Here is a 26,068-nt window from a genome sequence, read left to right on the forward strand (position 1 = left end):
GTTTTATTTATAAGGATCTACATAGACTTGCTCCACATCCTTTAAAGGAATTTATTAATCAAAAGTCAGGTTGTGAAGTTGCACAAGGGCCACCGCTAGAGGGGAGTGTGGGGTAGTCTATAGGTGCACAACATTTAGTCAGTACAGGAGCTAAATGTTGGAATGGCTTACCGAAGGCAACAAAGGAGCATTCCACATACACAGAATCTAAGGCACATATTAAAGTGATGGTGAACCAGGTCTGTGTTCACTGGGTTCAGATGTGCAGGTCTACATGAATGATGCTGAGTAGCCTAAACATGGTGGAGAGGACTCAGGTCTAAGCTGCAGCAGCTGAAAAACCACCAATGGCAAAAACCACAGTGAAATCCAAAACAGTAAGGGTGAGAAAACCAGTGGCACACAAGGAGCAAAAACACTAAATATACACAGAAGAGCTGACTGAATAACAAGACACAAGTGGGAACAATTAACCACAGATAAAACCGATATGCTGGCAGGAAACCAGACAGCAGGAAAATAAAGACAGGAAGTAAAAGCACAGGTGACATGCAATATAAAACAAAGTCACCAAGTAATACAAGAAGTCCAAACTAGGAGGAAGTCTTTGTTCGAAGACCGCTGCAGGCCACACTTTCATCAGACTGGACTCAATCCTCTTATGTGACCCGCAGCAACAAGGGAGAGTGATGGGAGGCATCTTCCCAGTTAAACCAGTGAAAACGAGAAAAAAACAAAACTGGAAAATAAAAATCCGTCATTACAATCTTCTTCTCTGGTTGGTAACTTCCTGCTCAAACCTCCTCAGCCGCCTCCTCCTGAGATCCTCAGAGTCCCCTGGGTGATGTTCAGTTTCTCTTCGCCTGGTTTGTCCTGAAAAATTAAGTTGTGGCTAAATGTTTACTTTTTAAATATAATTTGGCTCAAATGTACCTAATTTATTTTATAAAATTAAGTATTAATTTTAGCAGTGAAAGCAAACTGTCACTTCTGCCTCTTGCCTCGATGTTTCAGACTGTTTCTGATCGCCAGCTCTATCTGCTCCTCCTCCGTCAGTCCTGAGATGTAGCTCTCAGAATAATCAGACGTGTGATCCTCCGCAGATCGAGGCTCTTCAAAGTATTCTCGTCTGGTCCCGCTGTAGCCTGCAGGCACACATGTGCACTACAAGATTAAAGTTTCTAACTTGAGATTAATTTTTAAATCTTGCAACGCTGGGTAAAAATGAAAAGGTTACAACACAGAAAGTTAATAAAAATAAAAGTACTGAGTGTCTATAAAGCAGATTCAATCAAAAGCCAGGCTGCAGTGGCAGTGTTGGAACCTACATAACGCACTTTCACAAACCAAACTGTCAGAAATCCTCTCATCCTGATTATTTCTCTCATTTATCTTCCTACCAGTGGCCAACACTATGAAACAGGATTTTGGCTCATCCAGATAACTTCAGGGTTCACTTCTTACCGGGTAAATCGCCATGGATACTTATGCTGTGAACCTAACCTGCTCTGGAGCAGGTTGAAATTCATTGGAGATCAACAAGTATGAAATCACTGCCTACTAACCAATCAATTCACCAGAAAATAGCGTCACCATTTTGGTAAGATCCCTGGGACTTCCTTGTGTGAAGAAAAAGTTAAAGAAGCACTTTTACAGGCAATATTAGATATCCTTCCTCTAAACTTCCCCAGGCACGCCTGTTCAGCTGCTCGTCACCACAAATATCTGTTGAGCAGCAGCTCAGTGCATTTAGGCACATAGACACGATGAGACGACCTGTTAAAGATCAAACTGAGCATCATTTAAACACCTGTGGTGTTTATTTAAATACCTGTGAAAACATATTGTTGCTAATCATGTCCATCCCTTTATGATCACAGTGCGCCATCTTCTGAAGGATGCTTCCAGCAGGTTAATACGCCACTCAAATCATCTCAAACTGGTCTCCTGAACATAACTGCGAGTTTTACTCGAATGGCCTCCACAGTCACCATATCTCCAACATGAGAGTCACATCACTGATGTTCATGTGACCTTAATTCTTCAGACTGCTGTGAAGGCAAAAAGGGTCCAATCTGCAAGGTGCACATTCACTAGCTGAGCCCATGTCCTCATCTTAGGTTTGGCAGCGTTTTTTTCAGTAGATAAAGGCGAATGGATTAAGAATTGAGCTGAGGTTTGGGGAAGGCCTTCATGGGCACATGCGGCGGCTCCTGGGCATGGCAGATCCTCATGTACTAATGAGAAGTGAGAAGTGAAAGAACTGAAAAAAGGGGGAGGTTGGGTACGAAAACAAGAATGCACAGCTTGTAGAACTCGGGGGGGGGGGGTCATATATAGGTAAGACCTGGAAGGTGTTTGGAGGCGTGGTCCCACTCCTGAAATTCAGATAATTTATCTCCAATAATGATGTGTGTCCAATGAGTGCCTCTAATTTTTTTTTTTTAGAGACAACCTCATCATGGATCCTAAAGTGGTTCGTCTTTCAGAAAGTGGGCACCTTCAGCAGGTTTTAAAAGCTGTACCAGAAAACTGAACAAACAGTCTTTCTCACTGGATTATTGCATATTCTATAAAACAGTGGATCCTTTATGTTTTCTATAACATTGCTGTTGTACCTGAAGAGCTGTAGTATGAACGCTGGCGTGAAGAAACTCCATCTGAAGATAACATATCTGATTGGAAAGAGAGAAAAGAGCATTTTCAGGTTCATATATAAGTACTAAAGATTGCTTTCACACAGGCACACGCTCACACAGTTAACAAATACAACATGCTATAACTGCTAATGTGATGTTTACTGATCATGACTGTGCAAAAAACATAATTTTATCGTTTTGTTTTATTTGTTTGCAGAATGAAGAATTCATTTGCTACACAAACTGAGAAAGCAACATTCAGACCTGCACATGCCTCCATGATGGTCTTCAGTGGACCCGCAGTGTAGAGCAGACCCACCAGGACACCTGCCAGGTGGCCAACCAGAGAGGTCCTGAAAGAGAGCAGCAGGGAAAAAAACTCAGCATATTGTTTCATCATGTGAGCCACATGATGATAAAATATCTGCTCAGTTTTAGATAAAAAAGATGCTGCCTTCAAATCGACGCTTCAAAATCGATTTTGTTTTCTCGGTGATCATCTTTGACTGGAGCAGTCTCTCACCCAGGAGCGATTAGATAGATGAGCACCAGCTCCACCCAGCTAGCAAAGCGATTGGACACCCGAATATTCATCACGTACGTCACACCACCGGGGTTGAAGTGGTTATTGACGATCTTCAGCGCAAACAAGACCCCTGCAAACAGATGTGGTTGTAAAATCAAGGAAGGAAACAAAGAGGCCGTGTGAAGCTTTTCTTCTATTCTTATGTTCTTTTTCATTTCATGTTTTTTGGTTTTGACAAAATGTTATAAATATCTCATAATGATTAGTTGATTAATCATTTAGGTGAAAATATATATATTTAGTCCAAAAATGAAAAGAATTCAGTTTCTGTGAGAGGAAGAAAAACAGCAAATCTTCTCATTTTAAAAGATGAAAGTTTAACCTTCTGGCAACGTATTATAGTTATTATATTTAAATTAGTGTATTTAGCTTAATATACACTATTTTTTACTTACTTATTTTATATGTTTGTTTGATTTTATAACTTGGATTTATTGTGGCTGCAGGATTTTAAACATTCAACTTCAAAATATTAATGTAGAGTCATTTAGTTATGCTGTGTTTAGGTTTTGATTAATTCAGTGTCATTTTCTCAGTGTCATGGTTCTGGGTTCAGGACTTTAAATTCATGTTTAGTTCTGGTTCTTTAGTTTTTTTTTTGGTTTAGAATTCTTAGTGAGTGGATTTTAGTATATTATTATTTCTGTACTATGAGTTTCTTATAGTTTTTTAAAAAATGTTTTTCTTTTGGCTTTGGCCTTTTTTCTCCTTTGTTTATTTTATTGTCTTTAGATTTACGTTTTGTTTTTGTGTCTAGTTTTTTTTTCTAGTTGATTCATTTTCTTCTTAAGTATTTTAGCAGGTTTTTTTTTTTATTCCTCTGTGTTTTTGTATCTTTAACTTGTATCAGGTCATTAGGATCCTTAGTCTTAGTTGGTTTCTGTTAGTGTTTAATGTTTGAGTTTATTCACGTTTCACAAGTATCCACTTAAATGTTATTGTTGACAAGGTCACTAAACTAAACCCAGTCATATTCCAAGAGCACTGATCTAGAGGGGAGCTGCCCCAACAGGTGTGGTTGGTGGCCTGAACGTGGGCCTGCAAGGCTACTCGGGGCTGCAGGGCAGGGTGGACATCTGGAGGACAGGGGCAGTCAGAATTGAGTCCCCTCACCCATCAGCTGCATCCAAGCTCTGCACTGCCTACTGGGTACAACCCACAGGATCAGTGACTGGTCTATTTGAACAGAGAGCCGATCCAGACTTCCTGTATTGGGATGCTGGTTCCACAGATCAACACATTCAACTACCAAAATTTTACATAATACTTCAAAAGTTAATATTTAATCATGTGTAAAAAAAATAAGTGCTGATAATTTTGGTGCTGATGGATCACTCCTTCACTTTTTTCTTGAACAGTTACTTAAAGTACTTTTTTATTTTATCTTGTTATCCATAAATCTAAATTTCCTTCTTTGAATCACTACTACTGCTGGGAGTTTGTACCTGAGAAGCCGACAGCACACTCTCTGCTGAAAGCCTGCACATATTCCAATAAGGGATCAGAAGAATCCGTGCCCTCCATGAGCTTAATCATCAGCGCCTGCAGCAGCAGGTACACCAATCCAGTGAGCAGAAAGAAGACTGACAGCAGGTACAGGAACCAGCTTCCACCCAGACGTCGCTCCAGCCTGATGCCTTTCCACAGGAAGGACGCCATGTTGAAGTAAAGGTGCCAATCATCGATGTGATGCAGGGGGGACAGGAGGAGGCGTCGCCACTCTTTATTCCAGTACACCTGATCAAGGCTCATGCAAGCCTGGACACAAAGTAAAAACAGTCATATGCGACAAAAACTGCTTTTGATTCTTTTTAATGCATCAATAACGTGAATCCAAAATCACTGACAGGCGACTTTGAAGGCAGGATGTTTCAGCTGATGGTTCAGTATGAAGAATGCTCCTGCACACCTTTTATTATATTCATCAGCAGAAAAACATGAACAAAAACCAGTTTGTCAGTTCTGTTTGCAGCCATGCAGGTGTTGGCTGTCACAGAAGCACCGCCATGTGGGCTGTTTTTTTTGTCTTTTTAAATCCAGTTTCCTCTTTCTGTTGCTAAATTATTCAACAAAATTCTCGCCCGTCTCTCTGTTTAAAGGTTCACCTCAGGGTTTTTCCATTTTTTGCGCAGACTCGTTGTTTCATCATTAAAGACATGATTCTCTTCAACCAGGAAGATAATCTTCAATTTTTATGACTTAATTATGTATTTTTGCCTATCATCCGAATGTCTGCCATTTTCTGGTCCTCCTGCTTATTACAAATAAAAACAACTTCTGATTCTGAAGAAAGTCAGTCTAAGATGCAGTCGCTGCACTGGGCGTTTTGTTCATAAACTAATTATAAAATTACAGGTTAATGTCTGTCCCATATGGAACGCCAGGACTGCCATAATGAATTAATTAAATACACCATTAAATAATTAATTGAATGTGGCAATAATTAATTAAAATGTGAAATAAATAAATAATTAGTTAAATGTGTCAATAATTAATTAATTAAATGTGTCAAAAACATTTTTTAATTAATTATTTCCCATTTTAATTGGAAACTGGGGGAAACTGCACCCAGACCCAGGTAGTGTTACCCTTTTCCCTGGGGTGGAGAGAAGCAGACCGCCCCGACTCCGCAGCAGCAGGGAGGCCCCACATTCCAGACCCCAATCAGATGGCCAACTCCTCCTCCCAGCCCCCCCGCCCCAACAGGCAACAGAGAACGGGGGTGTGTGAAGACTCCAAACCTCCCTCCGCCCGCTCATATGTAGTGTTGATGCATGTGTGTTCTAAGGTGCATTTAAAAACCCAGGAGGGCATGGAGCTACCTGCCAGAGAGCAGCAGGTAAGCACATAGCCCCTCCCGAGAACCCTCAATGTATACGTGTATTTGGCTGGCTAGCTTCCTCAGTTCAGTTCAATTTTATTTTATTCGTCACAGCAACAGTCACATCAAGGTGCTTCATATCATGAGGTAAAGACTCTACAATAATACATAGAAACTCCAACAATCAGATGACCCCATCTTTAAATCCCATCATTTCATCATACCACTCTTATTAAATCTATATATCTATCTATATAATGTTACAGTGGGGAGTTACCTTCAGTGGTGGAGCAGGAGGAAACACGTACAGGTACACATTGAATCCCAGGACAGCCAGGGTGATGGCTGGGATGTTTCCAGGACCCTCCTGGAACAGCTGGACAAGCAGGAGCAGGAGACCTGCCTGGAAACCCCTCTGCATACTGAAAGCTGAGGTTTAAAGGAACAGTTTGACATGACAGAGAAAGAGAGACAACAACTCACTGTTCTGGCCAATTTAGAATTACCAATTAACCAGACCTATGCATGCATGTCTTTGGACTGTGGGAGGAAGCCCGAGTACCCAGAGAGAACCCAAACAGGCCAGAGAACCCACAGACAGCACTGGCAGGCCGGTGGCTTCAGCCTTACTGTGTTAGTGCATCAGCACTAACCACTGCGCCACTCTGTCTGCGGTCCATGACGGCGCTACTCTGTCACAAGGTGTGACTATCAAACAAACATGGACAATGAAGAGTAAAATTGATTGTCTTACCACCGACTATATAACTTACACTTATAAACACAAACAAACAAAAACCATCCAGCCAAAAGAGAATATTACAGTTTTTGTTTTAAACCTTTTACTAAAAACTAGCATGTGTCAAAACTTCTTTCTCACAGCAGCAATACTGAAGGGACCATTTCATGTAATCACATCACAGTCTTTATGATGAAAAAACACATTTTATCCCATTAACACATGCCCCTAAAAGATGGCCACTCTTTTGCTGTTATTGTAATCGAGACATTTGTAGATCGACAAAAAAAGTTTAATTAAAAACATGCTAGTAACATCTTTTGGCGTTTGACAAAATTAAATGCAATTAAACATTAAACAATGAAATCACCTGAGTGAGCATAGCCATGTCTTGGGGGAAACGCACACGTACATGCAGCGTGGGGTTGGTTTAGTTGGGGGATGATACACGCCATAACATTACTATTTAAGTCTTTAGCTGACTTCTAAAAGAGCTCAGTGCTGCAGGCAGAGCTCTCCACTGGTCATGCGCCGCACAGCCTCAAAGATCTCCCTGCACCCTTAGGTGGATGTGCAAGAACAAACAGAGTGAGACTGTCAAACCTAAGTGAGCAAATGGACATGTTTAGAGTTTGACAAGCAGATGTAACATGATAATAACTGTGTGCTGAAAGACGCTCAAATACACTGTTATAGACAGTGTTGTTGTTAATGTATGTTTGGGGGCGTTGCACCCCGGAACCTTCAGAGGTTTTTCAGGGTTCTCCCTGCCGGAATGTTATGTGTGGGACAGTTTCCTGTATGTGTTGCGACTAGCTGTGGTTGTTTTAAAAAGTGGTCAGTAAACGTCCTAAAATTGGCACTTGAGTTTCCAAGCATTTTTGTCCTGAGGTTATAACATACACATTCTCTTGAGCATTTATCTGCACTCCTTTAGCTCCCTAAATGTTGAACTGCTCATTTAATGTTTCTTTTTCACAGATGAGTCACTTTATTTCATTATTCCATGAATTAAATGACAAAGATGGGGTCTGTCTAATAATATCTAAAAAAACCTAGAAAAATATTTAGCATCTAGCCTGCATAGACCTGTGCATCACGAGGTTAGCGGTGCCCACACAGTTACAGCCAAACCTTCACTTTTTCACATAATGTAAACATGAATCTGCAGTCTTTAGACTCAGCAGTGTCTGCTCCTCTTCCTCATTATTTCTCTTTTAATAAGAATCGGCAGAATCTGAACAAACTTACAGGTCAACTCAGTGCAGTCTGGCGATGTGTTTGTTTATGCATGCTTTGGGTCGGGCACACACTTCTTCTGTGGGCACGCGTCTGTCTGCGCGCTCCCGCCGGGGGACGAAAATCGAAAGTGATACCTCAGAGGAGAACGACCCCGCGCAATAAATTAATAAACAAATAGCAGCACAAACAGTTTGATTGCCGGTGGGCAATAAATCGATCAGCGGGCAACACGTCACCCTCGGTATGTTTGCACAGCGAGGTTTCATTGGCTGAGGACGGAGCTGGGCTTTAGAGACGATCTGAAACGCATCCGTGTAAATCCTGCGCCGTGGATGCTTATATCATATTCCATCCTTCCATAATTGCATTTCTATTAAAATATATGAGTTTATAAAGAACAGCTAACAAACACAAAGCTCTGCAGCATGTGATAACTAACCGCTCTGAGCCCAGGCCGAAGTGTGTTAATCACACCCGGGTTATGTTTCCGTGATGTGGATTCACTTACCCTAACACCGCTGATCAGGATTACCGACCACACTAGGGTGGTTGTTAACTTGCTAAGTTAACCCAGGTTTCCCCTGCACGTTCACGGGAAAGGGTGGCACTGTGGCACATGATCAATCTAAAAGTGGGCGTTTCACTTTACTTCACCCTGCTGTTTATTTCTAAGGTGACGGCAGCTCTGAAGCTTTAAACTGGATTCATTTTAAATGGAGGCCGTTTTACTCTCTAAGCTACAGACTCGATGTGGCACAGGCAGCACTCAGGGAAATAGATGACAAGTCTCAATTTCATCAATTTAATTTGGCCATACCAACAAACATGCCAAGCCTTGTGGACTTCATCACATCAGGTCATATCATTCATGTAGAGCATTTTGGCAGATGCGTAGATTTAAAAAGGCCAAATGGGAATTCACTTCCTGGTCTCATATCAGTTTTCTCAATAGAGTAACTAGGGCTGTTCGATATAACGATATATATCGGATGACGATATAAAAACGTCTATGTTTCATTTTACGCTATCGTTTTTTTTCGTGGTGTTGCAAAATAAACTGTTTACGGCAATATTTTTTCACTGTTTTGATGGTCACTGTAGTGGCTATATTAATTTGTTAAAGTTCTCTCTTTCTCTTCTATTTAATATAACCACATTGCTAAAAAATAAACCTTAGACTCTAACGTTAGAACAGGCTTTTCCCTGCAGCACGCCGTGTAATAAATACTCACAAAGAAAACAGCGGCCGTTACAACTTATGTCTAAAAATGTATAGTTTCATGCATCGGTTAAAACTCTCGACTCCAGGTACACGACGCCCAGCTGGAAACACTTCACGCAAGTCGAGCTGCCCGAGATTCACAGAATTTACAGAAAATGTAAAGTTTTTGTGATTTATATTGTTATCGGGCGATACATGTCTTATATCGGGATATGAGATTTTGGTCATATCGCACAGCCCTAAGTGTAACAATGATGCAAATATTAAAACAGAGCAGTGTGATTTAATTAAAAACATACTTTTATATTTTATAGAAACTTGTTCAAAGGAAACACTTTAAGCTCAAATCTTCATTCAATCCAGCAGATACCCGTCTTTGTTTTTAGTGCCGCCTTTGACTGGAAGTGTCACATGGAAAGCAGAGAGTATGGACCCAACTGCAGACACTGATAAATGGACTTACACTAAGTGTATCTCTGATGGTGGCAGGAACAGAATGCAAACAAAAGCAGACAGTGACTAAGAACTAAACTAAACCTAAACTGGGAGCAACTACAGAAGCAATACAAAGGAACTAAAAACCTGACAGTCAGAGACATGAAACACAGACCATTAGTGCTGGGCGATATGACGATATATATCGTGTGGACGATAGAAAAGTGTCTATCGTGCCATTTGTCTTCTATCGTTTATATCGTACTAACCCAAATTTTATAAATTATTACATAAAATATATAATTAACCCTTTACAACCGGTCGGAGCAGGTACACTCCGTTTTACCTAACTATTTTTAAATCCCTGTAGAACTGGAACCACGTAAGGTAGTGCAGTATTTTTTTTTGCATGTGAAACCGGAGGAGTTGTACTTACATCTTATGCCATTAGCTTGCACTAGGTCACGGTTTCCTTCCACATATAACTTTGCAAACATTGCATAAGAAGCACTTGCAGCAACAAAAATATAATATTCCAAACTTGCAGGAACAAAAAGATAATATTCCAGAAACACACTTTGCTGACGTTCATAAGACTTCCTACGTTGGCATATACGTCAGCGCGTACTATCGCATGTCCGCCATTACCTGCCCGAAACCGGAAGTGACGTCATTTTCGCGAAAGGGCCTTATAAGCCTATGTTGGTGTTTTTAAAAGACATGTTTGACTTTATGCTTTTCTGTATCGTTTCTGGGATGCTTAGAACTCAAATTACACTGTTGGAAATAGTTTATTTTGATGCATTATAATATTTATTTTCATTTTTCCTGTAGTATATAAAAATTAGTGTATCTCAAAAATAAAACTATGAAGACACTCAAAATAAATTTCTCGTGGTTGGAAACTTTTGTATTTACAGTTTTGAGGGATACACCTCTTAAATTTTTCTAACTAGAAATATATGTAAAAAACAAAACAAAAACGATTTTCAATTTTTTTGTAGTTTATTGCACTACAAGTTTTTGCAATTTATGTAGTTACTATGGACTTAATGCATACATATTATTAAAATTTGGGCTATAACGGTTGTATTGATGTATGGAAACTTGAAATACTCCCACAAATGGCACTACAGCATGTAAAATGTAAAGATAAGCTCTGGCGGACTTGGTTCTATGGTAGGTCTTAAAGGGTTAAATAGCCTGTGGCAAATATATTAGTGTTGTCTTCTCACTATACATGCTCTTAACTTTATGCAAGAGAAAATAAAGTATAAAAAAAATGATATTTTTCGCAAAGAAACTCCGTCTCGTGTTTTGCGAGCTGGTGCTGCTGTACGTGCACCCGGATTTGCGACATGCTTTACGGTAACTCAAAACAAAGACTGCACCCTCGGCACTCGCTGTTTACAGACTGCGTACTTTCTAGATGACCACAGGTCAGGTCGTATATCGTGATATATATCGTTATCGTGATATAAAATAATTCATATCGTGATAAATATTTTTTCCATATCGCCCAGCACTACAGACCATGAAACCTGGAACACGGAGAAATGCAGCAGGTGATACACAGATGATCCACACAGATAAAGGGCTTAAAACACAGAAGGATAACAAGGGAATGAGACACAGGAGGAGGGCAGGGAGAAATCAAACAAAATCAGGAGAAGCAAAACTGAAAACACAAACATAGCACACGAGATTGTCAAAGTAAAACAGGAAACATGACACAAACTTGACACTGAAACAATGAGAAGTACAGACATGAAAACATAACTTTACTAAATGTGACATAAGGAACACAGAGAAGCACAGAGACACGAATCAAGAGACTGGAAACCAAAGATTATTAATAATTCAAAAACACAAAATGATGGGTCACAGATCCAGGACCGTGACAGGAGGAGCTACACGGCAGGGTAGCCGTGCTTGGTTTCATGGTCAGCGAACATCAGGGAGATGAAGGCTGAAGCGATCTGAAGACACTATGACTGGACTGACTCGGTCCTTGTGTGTCTGTGTGAGTCTGTTTGTGTGATCAGTGTTTTCTGTTGTTGCTGCAGATACTAAACTGCAAGAAGCAAAACAAGCTGACGTCACCTGTCTGACATTAACACATGAATCAAACTGTCCTAGAGTACATTCACTAATCTACCATCCAGTTTGTGACATGAAAAGAGAAACAGGACCAGAAACTACTTGGACTGGTTTCATGCGCCTCATCTTTTACCCACAAAGAAAGCATCAGTACACTATTAGTACATCTCAGAGACACTTTCTTTCTCACAGTCACATGAAGAGTAATAGATTACATCTTTCACAGTATCTAACCAACCAGCTGCTGTGGAAGGTCACTTTGGTTTTTTTCAGACACAGAGATAAAAAAAGTTTGACTGAATGCTGATGAGTGAATACCGAGAAATTAGAAGGAAATGTTTTCATCTGAGAATCTGATTAAAACTGTCACAATAATCTTTATATTTTTATTTTTTGGACACACTCAAACAAACAGATCAGATATCCTCTTAAATATGAAGATTTGCTGCTTTCTTTTTAAACCTTTAATTTTTTTTATATTTAGTCAGTAAAAACAGGCACAAAATGATGTTAAATCCTCTTTTGGAGAGAATCCAGCAAGAAAACCTTGCTGGAAAATGTGCAACTTTTTACAAGAGGATCACGAAGGGGGGCCAAGGGGAGGCTGCTGGTCAGGCAGGTAGATGACATGACAGGGTGGTGACATCACGTACTCCAGGTAAGTTATTTTGAGACTGGGACTCACTGATGGCTCACCTGGATCCTCTTACAGATCTTGAGGATGATGTCAAAACCAACACATGAGAGAGTCCCAGTTTCATCTTTAGCAGGACCAAGTTTATTTAACCCTGTGTTTGGACTGATCACTGTTGGCAATAACACGACCAAAGGTTACTCATTGATCCTAATTATTACATTTCAAACACTATGGATCAACAGGTGCTCATGCAACAAATGGCACAGACTTTATTAATATAATTGTAGATAATATATGACCTAAATATATGCATCTTGTGATTTAAACATGTAGGTCACATGTGTCAAAGTCAAGGCCCGCGGGCCACATCCGGCCCGGCATACATTTATATCCGGCCCGCGAGATCATTTTATATAGGTGTATTTTTATTGTTATGCATGGCCCGGCGATATGAGGCGCTAATAATATACAAACTACAGATCCCATAATGCAGCGCTGCAGCCTCCTCGCTGAACGCTAGGCTAACTGGGAACATTCCCGCGTCAATCAAGTCACACTTCTGTTATTGCGAAGCTAGCCGCTCACAATGGTGGAGAGAAAGGTTGATTCTGAAAGCAGAGCCTTACAGCGCCAGTGGGTGACTGAATATAGGTCACGCCGCAGTGCATTGTGGGATCGCGGCGCCATGTCAGAAGGCCACAAATCAAAACAAACACACTGTGTTGGAAGCACGACTGCCAGAACCACGCTTAAAATCAACGCAAAAGACAAAGGGCTGTATCGCGACCGACTGCGCCCAGACGCCAAGAAACGGTACATGGAAAAAATAGCGTGCATCGGTAATGTGGACCCGTATGAAAAAAGGCAGTGGAGCGGAAACCCAGACAGCCTACCGCCGTTGTCCTATCCCGATATCGTCGCGTACCTTGTCTGTGGAGTCAGCGCATACACGGCGAATCATTTTCGGAATTATAAATTCCTGGAGGCGCACATCTAATTCACGAATGGTTGGGTACAAGATTTGGCCGTTTTTAAGCCTCCACGTTGTGAGTACGTTGACCATATGACCAAGATACAGCCAGAGGTTGCCAGCTGTGCGTTGCCATGTAAATAGTTTGCATTTCATGTGTATGTACTTGCTAAGTACATGTCAACAGATCGTGAATAAAAAAAAATAAACATACTTTTCTTTTCTGTTTCATATTTCATATGCTGGTTTGCCTGGAATAATGCCAAATAATATGCTACTCCGTCAACATGACGTGGTTCTGCAGCATCACACATTAGGATGTTTTATCTAATTATCTATGACCTCAGCGCATTCAAAATAACACTAAAAGCCTATTAAGAGAGATATGAATTTATTTAGAACTCACCGGAAAGAAAATGCCGCGAGCAAACCAACAAAAAATTGGGGATGGCAGAGAACTCGATATCCGCTCGTCTGACCGCTGCAATCCAAGCCTGACGTCTTCGTTTAGTAATATCGGATACATGAGATCCCTCCCGTTGCCTCCAGGAGGGGAAACGATGAAAAGAGAGACAATTTTCCAGCTTCTTGCCTTCCTTATCGTGTGATCTCACGTTGCAACACAGCACGTACGAACCATAGCTGACGCTTCCGTGTGCTTTCTTTGGCCTACTGTCATGGCGGGAGGGGGCGTGGCCCCGCTCCCGTGACATCACGCTCCAAAGCCCTATATGTTTACAGACATTGCTGGTAAACCCACGTGTCTTATTAGTGGAGCTAATGTGGCTGTAATTAAGGAATTTAATTTAAGATGGCAAAACGTCAGGATAAGCTGAAAAACGTAAATGCAGAGCAGAAAGTAGAAGAGCTAAAGAAGAATCTGACATTTCAGCAGACTTTTTTCACCAGAGCAAAATCACAAAGTGAAGCTGTTGTGAAAGCAAGTTTTATTGTAGCAGAGGAGCCACATCAGCCCGGTACCACTCTGAAGAGCTGCATGATGAAAGTGTGCGACGTCTTGTGTCCAGACAAAACGCAGATTTTGGCAAATGTGAGCCTGAGGAGAAATACGATTGCTGATCGGGTTTGTGAGATGGCCACTGATTTAAGAACACAGTTGTGTGAAAGAAGCAAAAACTTTATTGCATCCTCTCTTGCTGTGGATGGAAGTATAGACATGATGGACATTGCACAGCTGGCCATCTTCATCCGTGGAGAGGAAATATTGAACATTAAATCGATGCACGGGACAACGACAGGAAAAGACATTTTTTAAAACGTATGTCAAAGTGTAACCGACATGAAACTGCCCTGGGACAAACGTGTTGGACTTACAACAGACGGAGCGCCGGTGTTGTGCGGTGAAAAAAGCGGACTAGTCAGCAGGATGCGAGTAAAGGTGCAGGAGGAGAACTGTACCGGTGAGTTATCAGCATATCACTGCATCATACACCAGGAAAGGCTGTATGGTAAAATCCTAAAAATGGAGCATGTAATGATCACCGTAACGCAAACCGTAAATTTTATCTGAGCTAAAAGTTTAAATCACTGTCAATTTCAGTCTTTTATGTGGGAAATAGGTTCAGAGTTTGCCGACATCCCATCATACAGAGGTCTGTTGGCTGAGTTGGGGAAAAGTTCTTAATAGAGTTTTTGAGCTCAGCAAGGAAATCTGTCAGTTCATGGACATGACATGTATGATGCAGTGAAGGCATTTCAAGTGAAGCTGTCACAAATGCACCAGTGCAATTTGCCTCACTTTCCCTGTTGCCAATTAATGTTGAACCAAGTCAGCGGACTTTGCTGAACTGCACCTGTGCAGATTCAGATGGAGCTGCAGTGTAATGATACACTCAAGGGAAAGTACGACACTGAATGGCCCGCACAGTTTATTAGTTCCATTCCTGAAGCAATGCCCAGCTCCGTCTACATGCGGCTCGAACCTTGTGTATGCTTTCATTTATTTTTTCTGGGGTTTTTGGCAGCATGTTCATATTTCTAACTTGCATAATTTTGACAGGATATATTTTTTTGAAGAGCAAAATATTTAAAATTAAAGTTTATTTTTTTTAAGTTTATTTAATCTGGAATAATATTCCTGTCTGTTTTTGTTCATATTTATGTTTAAAAAACATTTTTTTAGTGTGTTCAATAAATGTTTATCTTGTTTGGCCCGCGACCTAAAGTGTGCCTTGAGTTTTGGCCCCCTGTGCAATTGAGTTTGACACCCCTGATGTAGGTTAAAAACACGTATAAAACGGTGTAGGTATATGTAGTGTATATGAGTATATATGATTACAATAGAATAGAATTCAACTTTATTGTCATTGCACGTCACAAGTACAAGGCAACGAAATGTGTTTGCATCCATCCAGAAGTGCTTTAGCCATAATATAGATATATTACAAAATACATATTAGCAATAATAAAGATATATTACAGAGTATATATAGATATTATATACAAAGTATATATGTGAGTATTTATGATTATATGTCCAGTGTATACAGGTATATGTATATATCATAATAAAATCCACAACAATTGCAGCAATTTCCCAACTCTCTGTGAAGGGTACTCATGGCCATTGAGCAAATTAGTGGTTGTTGATCAATGACAATTTGCATATTAATGATCAAGGAACTGACCTCATAGCCCATTGTTCATTCAGTGGTGCTAGTTTCAGTCATGTGCAAATGTACTGTTTATAAGGTTGGGGAAACCTGCAGTCAGCTGAGACTGAAGAAGTCACTTGGATGAGTGACGAAACGTTTCTCCCAGTGAACACGCTACATCCTGATGAACAGAATCAACTTTTTGGGATGTACTTTACTGGATGATTGAGCGTGCACCAGCACAATAACAAAATACATTTTCCAGGAGATATGATAATGATTCACATCAGAGTGAAGAACTAATACATTTATCCTAGATCTACCTGATCACTGACTGATAGAACGGATAAGATTATAAACTAGAAAGCGAAAATTTCAGAAGAAATTTTAAGTGTGCCTATGCCGCTGCTAATCAGTGTAGTTTGCCATTCATACGGCTACAGAGAGCAAAACTCAGCAGAGCAGCCATTCTCCACCATGAACTATGGTAAAAACAAACACCGCTCGCGCCTCACAGATGACAGTTTACAGTTTTGGGTAAAGATGAAGTGACTTTGTACAGCCCCGATTTGTAGACGCTGTGCACAGAGGTTCATGAGCAGAAGTCCCATTGTACCACGGCAGACCCGACAATGTTTGCATGAACACGCTTTGAAGCATTACGTTATGGACCACTTTTCACACATGGTTGGTGTACCCACACAGCCGGCTGTAGCTTTTCAACTCACAGCCCCACACACACCCAAAAAACAGCCGAGAGAGCACAGACTTTACGCCCGTGGGTCCACCTCCCCTGCAGCGGCACTGCAGACCACGCCCCGCCACACACATCAAACATGTAAAATAAATATTTATGCACTTTTGCATTCACTTTTTGTTTTTTTTTATTTTTACAGTGTTCTGAATGATTAACAATGGTCTACAGCCAATCTTGTGTATTATTATACAAACTTTGGTTGTAAGATGCAGATAACTATTTAATAAAAAGCTAAATATTTTATATGAGAGTAAGAAAGAAAAGTATTTCTTTGTGTCCCCCTTTCCCTGTTAATGCCCTACCTGGCCCCCTGGCAAAAGCTTTGCTAGATCCGCCCCTGCACAGTTACCAGCTGTCAGCTACACAGAAAAGGATCTTGGTGTTTATTTGTCTCTCAGAAACAGTTCATAACTTCCCTTCAACTCATTCATGTCACCTAAAGGGTAAACCTGTTTCTCCATCACCTGTTCAGCTCTGATGATTAAGTAAGGACCTCTCCTGGTTTGGACCAGCCCTTTTTTCAGCTGTGGCTCCAGCAAACATCAGCTGATACTAGAAATTAAAATCAAATGAATTCTAACAACAGCCGATCAAGCTTAAACGTGCTGCTGTTGTTTAGCGCGATAAACAAGAGAGAAAAGCCGATCATTGAACAGTTTCACGATTGAAGTTTCAACAGGCGAGAGAATGACAGGGGAGGCTTCGTATTTTCTCTGAATGTGAGACGATTCCGTTTGTACGGCAACTCTATGAACTAACCCTCATGAATAAAATAAAGTTCAACGACAGTAACTTAGCGCGCACACAGCTGTATAGAAACTCCCGTCGTGCTAGCTAGCACGCAGTACGATTGTAAAAGGTCAGCACAACGAAAATAAACTACACCTAAACTCGGTTTATATCTCACCCAAATAGAGTGCAGTTCATAACTTCTTACCTGAAATTCAGTTCACCTCACGCTCCTGCCTTCGGTTTCCCTGATCCACGATTGAGACTCTTGGCGAGCGATCGGCTGGTGAAACCAGTGCCAGCTCCCTCACTGTAAGCCAAGCCCGGGTGCTTTTTAGCGAAGAGACGCTAGCCGCGCTAGCTAGTTAGCCGCCCTAGCTAGCTAGCCGGCTAGCAGCAACATCGTCAGAGAACAGTTGCTAATATGGGATGTTTTCACAAAACGAGCAGATATTTGAAGTTTACACACCTACCTGAAAATATCTTAAAAGTTTATTTTGTGACCTAGAAACACTAATAAAAGACATTTAAAACGAAGACGTGTCCGCCATTGTTTAACTTGGCAGAGGTGTGCTATGAATTGTGGGATATGGAGTTTTCCGTTATCGTAACTATTCAATGGTTCGCGCAACCTTAAAACTTCCAATGGTTCCTGAAAGCAGCGACGCTGTGCGCGCCGTTAATATTGTCGTCATTACGGTAATCCAAATAAGGGTAGACAGGCCGTACCACTCCCGGCATACCACTAGAGAGAGCCAACACACCACAAATGAAGTTTGAAATTTGTTTCAATGGGACCAAAAGATGGAGCCAACACACCACAAATGAAGCCTTCCCATTCATTTCAATGGGCAAAAACTTGCATTAAAATATTCATATTTAAAAAACTATAGAAGTAAAAAACACCAAAAGTCATAGCACACCATTCCTGATACTGTGGGGCGAGTTACGCGGCGAAATTTTAGGCGGAAAAAGGAAAATAATAATAAGAATAATAAATCCGACGAATAGTAATAAGTGTGCCTCTTGGCATAGGCACACTTAATTAAAATCTTTGGGGTTTTTTTTGTTTTTTTTTGGGGGGGGGGGGGTTCCTTTTGTTTTCTTTCTTTTTTTTTCTTTTTTGTCTGCTTTGTTATGTTTAATGTTTTTCTTGATAATGAATAAAAACTGTTTAAATTAAAAAAAAATTAAAAAACAATTAAAATCATATAAAACAAACAAAAAAAACACTTTAGAATTACCTTTTAAATGAAATATGAGAACAAATAAAATATTTATCTTAGATATAAGTCAAAGGATTAAAAAAAGGCAAAATGTTAAAAAAAAAACTATAATCACATGAGAGACATAACACGTAATAATAATAATAATAATAAGCATATTAAGTGTGTGTCTGAGCTGAAAGCCGCTCTCCTCTCCTGGTTTTCTGTATCACACAGACCACAACAACACAAAGCATCACCTGCAGACCGCTGAGCAGTATCCACCTGACTCTGTAGAAGGTCGAGTAAACCCCAAAGGGCTCTCTGTGGATCAGAACTGTTTTTTCTGCTGACACACACTCATCACCTGCCTCTAAAACTGCACACCAATACTCTCCTGCATCTTTCAGTGAGACATTAGAGATTAACAGTCTGTCATTAGAAAGAATTTTTTGCCTTTGTTGTTTAGCAAACCTATCAAAGTGCACAATTTTTCCTTCTGTCTGGATTGACTTCATGAACCATTCACTTTTTGCTGAACATCTGACAGTGACATCATCTCCCTCTGAGAAGACCTCTACTGCAGGTGGACCAAATTTGGGGCACACCAAAAGTTTGTACCATTGTTGTATGGTTTTATCTGCACAGCTGTAACAGCCTGAATCATTTAACATCAGTGATGGAAGCACCAGCGAGTAGTTTTGACCAACTTTTTGGGAAGGTGTGCCACACTTCTTCCAAAGTGGGGGCTGGTCATGACTGAAGGGACACTGCAGCACAGCTGTCTCTCCCACTGAGTGATAGATGAACTTTGTTTGTGTGGTCAAAAGCACAGATTGACTGCTCACACATTGCTGTTGGTTCATCACCAGGCAGGTGTACAACGTGTTGATTCGGATGTTGGACACATGAAGAGTTGACATGTTTGTCTCCTTCAGGAAATGTGCTCTTCTACTGTCATTCATCAAAAGATACCCAGAACCTCCAGTCCTGAAATCTTCATCAAGCATTGGTTCATATTTGATCCACTGGACGGTCAGATTCTCAAGTGCTTCCTCACATCGTACGTCCACTGTTGCTTCAAGACTTTCAATATAATTTTTTTCTTTCCTTATTCTCCCACACATAGTCAGGCTGGTGTTTCTCTTAAATGTCACGTTGCCCTGAGTCCAGCACACGTCTTGGTACAGTCCAGAGTCCAAGTGGGTCAGCTCGTGGAGAGTAAATGAAGGAGAACCACGAAATACTGAATACTTGACTCGTTCTGCAACATCTTTATTTATTGAAGGGTCTCTCTTCCCGAAGTGAGAAATATTCCACAGGACCAGAGTATCTTCACCAACATGTTTGGAGGTTATGCAGAAGTCGCCCTCACCTGGCAGCTTGAATTCGAAAGAGCTTCCTTCCGTGATTATGAAGATAAATTCTTCTGCATAAATGTTGCTGATGAGAGTGAAGAGCAGGGAGAAGCAGAGCTGTGCGACTGCAGCCATCCTGCTCAGAGGTCTCCTGGTGAGTGTCGTACAAACACTGACACTGCTCGCTTCATGAGCTTCCTGTTTGTGGTTGGAGGAGGAACGCCACTTCTTTATCACATCATCAAGGAACTCTTTGAACCATTTGGCTCAGTATCAAGCGCTCTGTCTGCTTAATGTTACAAAACCTTTTACAGCTCAAACAAGAAAAAAATCATTAAAAGTTTCTAAATATCAGAGACACTGATCCTAAAGCTGAACTCCCTTGGACCTCAAACCAGCAAGAAACCAGGGAGGGTCATTCCATATAAACTCATGAAATCTGAAAAAACAAAGTTCCCACCTCAGAATCAGCTGATTTCTTTGTGCGCAATAACTGTATTGTATTTTTTAAAAAGCCATTCATTTTCATATTTAGCACAGCTGCACCAGGTTCATGTCTGTGACGTACAGTAACAGAAACCAGCATTGGTACTCTGGATGTTTGATCTGTTCTCTGATAATTCACTGGAGAAAACTTCAAAAAGTGTATTTTCAGTAAACTTTCAAGGGTCGTATTAGTCATAGTTTATCAAAGGTCTCATTTTAACCTACATTTGTATCCCAGGATCATCTTAAACCTGAGAGTCAGAATTACTGTATAATATATGATGATTTATTTAAAAATCTCCAAAAGAGGATTTTTAATATCTTTGTGCCCTTTTTACTAAAGATAAAAATGTTAAAGATTTAAAAAGAAAGCAGCAAATCTTCATATTTAAGAGAATATCACATCTGTTTACTTGAGAACAAAATTAAAAATACAAAGATTATTGTGACAGTTTTAATCACATTCTCAGATGAAAACATTTCCTCCTAAATTCTCAGTATTCACTTATCAGCATTCAGTCAAACTTTTTTTTTTAATATCTGTGTCTGAAAAACACTAATAAATTAGTTTCCACAGCAGCTGTTGGTCAGATACAGTGAGAGATGTAATCTATTACTCTTCCTGTGACTGTGAGAAAGAAAGTGTCTCTGAGATGTACTAATAGTGTACTGATGCTTTCTTTATGGGTAAAAGATGAGGCGCATGAAACCAGTCCAAGTAGTTTCTGGTCCTGTTTCTCTTTTCATGTCACAAACTGGATGGTAGATTAGTGAATGTACTCTGGGACAGTTTGATTCATGTGTTCAGTGTCAGACAGGTGATGTCAGCTTCATGTGGTTGTGCTTGTTGCACTGATCACACAAACAGACACAAAAGTACTAAGTGCAGTACTTTTGTGTCTGCAGTAAGTTTACTGCCCTCCACCACAGGGGATTTTAAACTTTAATTCAAGGAGTTTAACAGAAGGTTTGTATTAACTGTTCAGGAATTACAGACATCTTTATACAGTTTCTCATTTTCAGAGGCTCTGAATTAACTGAACACCTGACTGAGCATCAGTTTCATGTCCAGGTGAGCCCTGTTCCCTTATTTTTATTCAAAGATGGCGCCGGTGTGCTTGGCTTGCCGTCCTCAGTTTTGTCTCGCCGTTTTTTACCCTCCCTTTTCCTTTACCTTCCCTTATGGACTTTGGCACTGTGTTTTTTATCTTTGTTTTTCTAGTCATATGTTTATCTAGTGGTTGTGGACTAATTACATATGGCAGGTAAACACTTTTAAATCTTCGTTCTTTCCATTCGTTTCGGGCCGACCCCTGCTGGAGTGTGGGCAGCCCTAATTTACCACAACTGGATTCGTCCTTCGGCTTCTCCTACCTACCGCTCCCTAATCTCCACAAGAAACGCTACAGGAAGCGGGGAAGAAGGAGTGGCCGTCGTGTCCATCTCGGGGCGTTTCTCAGAGCCAGAATTACAGACCATGTACATGTTAACCTGGACACTCCATCATTTTTTCCCTCCTCCCTGGACTGACGCTAAGTTGCTTACTTATCGCTGGATTTACCTGGTTTATCATCATGCCTCCTCTGCCCGCTCTGCGACACGCTTTCCTATTTGGATAACGTCGCACCGATGGGGAGTTTGTTGAAGCAATCAAAGCACTCTATGTCGTGCTTCTAGAGGTGACTTAGTACCCTGGCCACGAATGGCACTGCTTAATGTCAGGTCGCTGGTAAAAAAGACCTTTGTTTTAAATGACTTCTTCTCTACTAGTGGTCTTGATGAATCCAGGTTTCGCCCTGGTGAGCTCATCCCTTTCTCTGAACTTCTTCCTTTGGACTGTGCCTTTTTTAGTTCACTGAGGCTTTCTGGGTTTAATGGACTCTTTTAACCTCCTTCAGTGGGTAAATGAACCAACCCACGTTAAAGGCCATATTTTGGACTTGGTCTTTACGTACGGCCTGGATATCTGTATTAAGGATATAAATGATGCTGGGATTTCAGATCATTTTCCAACAGATCAAAAATCTCACGGTTCGGATCGGATCACGGTTTTAAGTCACGGATCGGATCAATTTTTGGATCAGCAAAAAAAAAAGATTTTTTTTTTTAACATTTACTTATTCACTTATTGAAGTATTTTTTGCCTATTAAAAACATTCAACTCAAGACTCATTCCACGCAATTATATAAAAACAAATTAAGGTGCAGTATAGGGCAGTACAGGGCTTTGTATCTACCACTCCGCTGTGATATAATGAGCGGTCACGGTCAGGTAGCTTTCCGTTGACCTGGAGGTCCACCCATTTGTAGTTGGGCAACAGAAGATGCCTGGGACAGTTCAGCCATAACTTTAAACTTTTCCTGCTCATACATGCTTGAAACGATCTTGCCACTAAAGTGGACGTGCAACGGAATATCATTGCGTGGCTCAAGCACGTTCATCGTAGTTTAAATCCCTTGTTTTCAGGGGCGATCGTGGCTCAAGAGTTGGGAGTTCGCCTTGTAATCGGAAGGTTGCCGGTTCGAGCCCCGGCTTGGACAGTCTCGGTTGTTGTGTCCTTGGGCAAGACACTTCACCCGTTGCCTACTGGTGGTGGTCAAAGGGCCCGATGACTGGATGTGTAAAAGCGCTTTGGGGTCCTTAGGGACTAGTAAAGCGCTATACAAATACAGGCCATTTACCATTTGTTTTGGACAACGGAATACTTACAGAATAGCTTTCGTAATAGCTTTAGCCCGGTCGGACTGGGCAGCAAAGGGCTGCTTAAATGCCACAAACTCCTCTGCTCCTCCCCTTGGACCGCTAGCGCTGGCCATAACTATCGCTTGACAGACTGACCACGCGCACCATAAACATACTTTTTTTCCTTCTTTTTCGAATCTTTGGATCACGTGCGTACCGAACCGTGGAGTGGGATCGGTTCGGATGACGGATCAACCGTGATCCGTTGCACCACTACTATCTATATAATGTTACAGTGGGGAGTTACCTTCAGTGGTGGAGCAGGAGGAAACACGTACAGGTACACATTGAATCCCAGGACAGCCAGGGTGATGGCTGGGATGTTTCCAGGACCCTCCTGGAACAGCTGGACAAGCAGGAGCAGGAGACCTGCCTGGAAACCCCTCTGCATGCTGAAAGCTGAGGTTTAAAGGAACAGTTTGACATGACAGAGAAAGAGAGACAACAATTCACTGTTCTGGCCAATTTAGAATTACCAATTAACCAGACCTATGCATGCATGTCTTTGGACTGTGGGAGGAAGCCCGAGTACCCAGAGAGAACCCAAACAGGCCAGAGAACCCACAGACAGCACTGGCAGGCCGGTGGCTTCAGCCTTACTGTGTTAGTGCATCAGCACTAACCACTGCGCCACTCTGTCTGCGGTCCATGACGGCGCTACTCTGTCACAAGGTGTGACTATCAAACAAACATGGACAATGAAGAGTAAAATTGATTGTCTTACCACCGGCTATATAACTTACACTTATAATCACAAACAAACAAAAACCATCCAGCCAAAAGAGAATATTACAGTTTTTGATTTAAACCTTTTACTAAAAACTAGCATGTGTCAAAACTTCTTTCTCACAGCAGGAAGACTGAAAGGACCATTTCATGTAATCACATCACAGTCTTTATGATGAAACAACACATTTTATCCCATTACAGATGCCCCTAAAAGATGGCCACTCTTTTGCTGTTATTGTAATCGAGACATTTGTAGATCGACAAAAAAAGTTTAATTAAAAACATGCTAGTAACATCTTTTGGCGTTTGACAAAATTAAATGCAATTAAACATTAAACAATGAAATCACCTGAGTGAGCATAGCCATGTCTTGGGGGAAACGCTCACGTACATGCAGCGTGGGGTTGGTTTAGTTGGGGGATGATACACGCCATAACATTACTATTTAAGTCTTTAGCTGACTTCTAAAAGAGCTCAGTGCTGCAGGCAGAGCTCTCCACTGGTCATGCGCCGCACAGCCTCAAAGATCTCCCTGCACCCTTAGGTGGATGTGCAAGAACAAACAGAGTGAGACTGTCAAACCTAAGTGAGCAAATGGACATGTTTAGAGTTTGACAAGCAGATGTAACATGATAATAACTGTGTGCTGAAAGACGCTCAAATACACTGTTATAGACAGTGTTGTTGTTAATGTATGTTTGGGGGCGTTGCACCCCGGAACCTTCAGAGGTTTTTCAGGGTTCTCCCTGCCGGAATGTTATGTTTGGGACAGTTTCCTGTATGTGTTGCGACTAGCTGTGGTTGTTTTAAAAAGTGGTCAGTAAACATCCTAAAATTGGCACTTGAGTTTCCGAGCATTTTTATCCTGAGGTTATAACACCTTTTTGGCGACGAGGATAAAAGCCGAACGCGGACAGTTTTGAGTTTTTGCTACGGATTTTGCAGTCGGACTACCACTTTGCATCTATGGCTACGATCGGATCGCTCACGGAGTTCGCCGAGGGAGATGGCGACTGGATCGAATATGTCGAGAGGTTGGAACACTTTTTCTTGGCGAACGACATTTTGGACGAAGGAAAAAAAAGGTCAGTTCTTCTCAGTGCGTGTGGAGCGAGGACCTACAAGTTGATACGTAACCTGACGACGCCTTGGAAACCCGGGGACTGCAGTTTCAAAGACCTGGTGACCTTGGTGCAAAATCATCACTGCCCGAAACCCTCCGTGATTGTTCAGCGGTTCAAATTCCACACTCATTCATGCAAGCCGGGAGTTTCGGTGGCTGCGTATGTGACGGAGCTGAGACAGCTGTCGGAGCACTGTGAGTTTGGAGGCGTGCTGATGACATGCTCCGCGACAGGTTGGTGTGTGGTATAAATGATGATGGCATGCAGCGTCGGTTGTTAGGGGAGCCCACACTGGACTTTAAGAAAGCTTTGGAAATTGCTCAGGCAATAGAAACGGCAGCTAATAACACTAAAGACATTCGGAAAGCTAACAACAATATGCACTCAACCGAGGTGCATCATGTATCTCAGAGTGTGAGGGGCAAACCGAGGGAGCTTTTGGAGTGTTACCGGTGTGGGGGAGCACACTTTGCAAAGGACTGTGTTTTCAAAGACAGTACCTGCCATAACTGCAAGAAAAAGGGGCACTTAGCCAAGAAATGCAGGGGCACTAAGGAGAAATCAAAGAAGGAATGGAAGACAAAACACAAACTAAACACACATCACCTGCAGAGCATGGCGCCTGAGGAGGATGAGTGTGTTTTCAACATGTTTAATCTGGTTGGCTTTAATAAGTGCCGTGCAGAGCCCATCTATGCCACTATCCAGATAAATGGGAAGGAGCTACAAATGGAGGTGGATACAGGGGCCTCAGCTTCCGTGATCAGCCAAGCCACCTACCACAGCTTGTGGCACTCGGGCGGGGCACCAGCTCTCCAAGCGACTGAGATAAGCCTGAGACAGTACACGGGTGAATGCATTCCCCTGCTTGGTGCCATAGAGGTGCATGCGGCATATCAGGGTCAAGAAGCTGCAGCAACACTATTGGTTG

General features: G+C 41.4%; 2 protein-coding genes across 3 annotated transcripts in view; one reads left to right on the top strand and one right to left on the bottom strand.

Annotated features, from left to right (window-relative positions):
* Window positions 1–26,068, top strand: part of LOC135933758 (uncharacterized) — a 375,148-nt gene that overhangs the window by 309,319 nt on the left and 39,761 nt on the right. The window lies entirely within an intron of this gene.
* Window positions 727–26,068, bottom strand: part of LOC134640995 (rhomboid-related protein 4-like) — a 39,467-nt gene continuing 14,125 nt past the window's right edge. Inside the window, exons 2-9 of one of the 2 annotated variants that reach the window (XM_063493148.1) lie at window positions 23,532–23,683; window positions 6,324–6,475; window positions 4,671–4,983; window positions 3,163–3,295; window positions 2,904–2,992; window positions 2,619–2,675; window positions 1,002–1,145; window positions 727–873 (exon numbers count right to left, since the gene is read on the bottom strand). In XM_063493148.1, coding sequence (XP_063349218.1) covers window positions 761–873; window positions 1,002–1,145; window positions 2,619–2,675; window positions 2,904–2,992; window positions 3,163–3,295; window positions 4,671–4,983; window positions 6,324–6,467 — 993 coding nt within the window. In that variant the 5' untranslated portion in view covers window positions 6,468–6,475; window positions 23,532–23,683 and the 3' untranslated portion in view covers window positions 727–760. Of the gene's footprint in view, window positions 874–1,001; window positions 1,146–2,618; window positions 2,676–2,903; window positions 2,993–3,162; window positions 3,296–4,670; window positions 4,984–6,323; window positions 6,476–8,535; window positions 8,610–23,531; window positions 23,684–26,068 lie in introns of those variants that run through there. The other variant, XM_063493149.1, reaches the window with a different exon arrangement.

The sequence above is a fragment of the Pelmatolapia mariae genome, linkage group LG14 (assembly GCF_036321145.2).
Source record: "Pelmatolapia mariae isolate MD_Pm_ZW linkage group LG14, Pm_UMD_F_2, whole genome shotgun sequence".
NCBI lineage: Eukaryota > Metazoa > Chordata > Actinopteri > Cichliformes > Cichlidae > Pelmatolapia > Pelmatolapia mariae.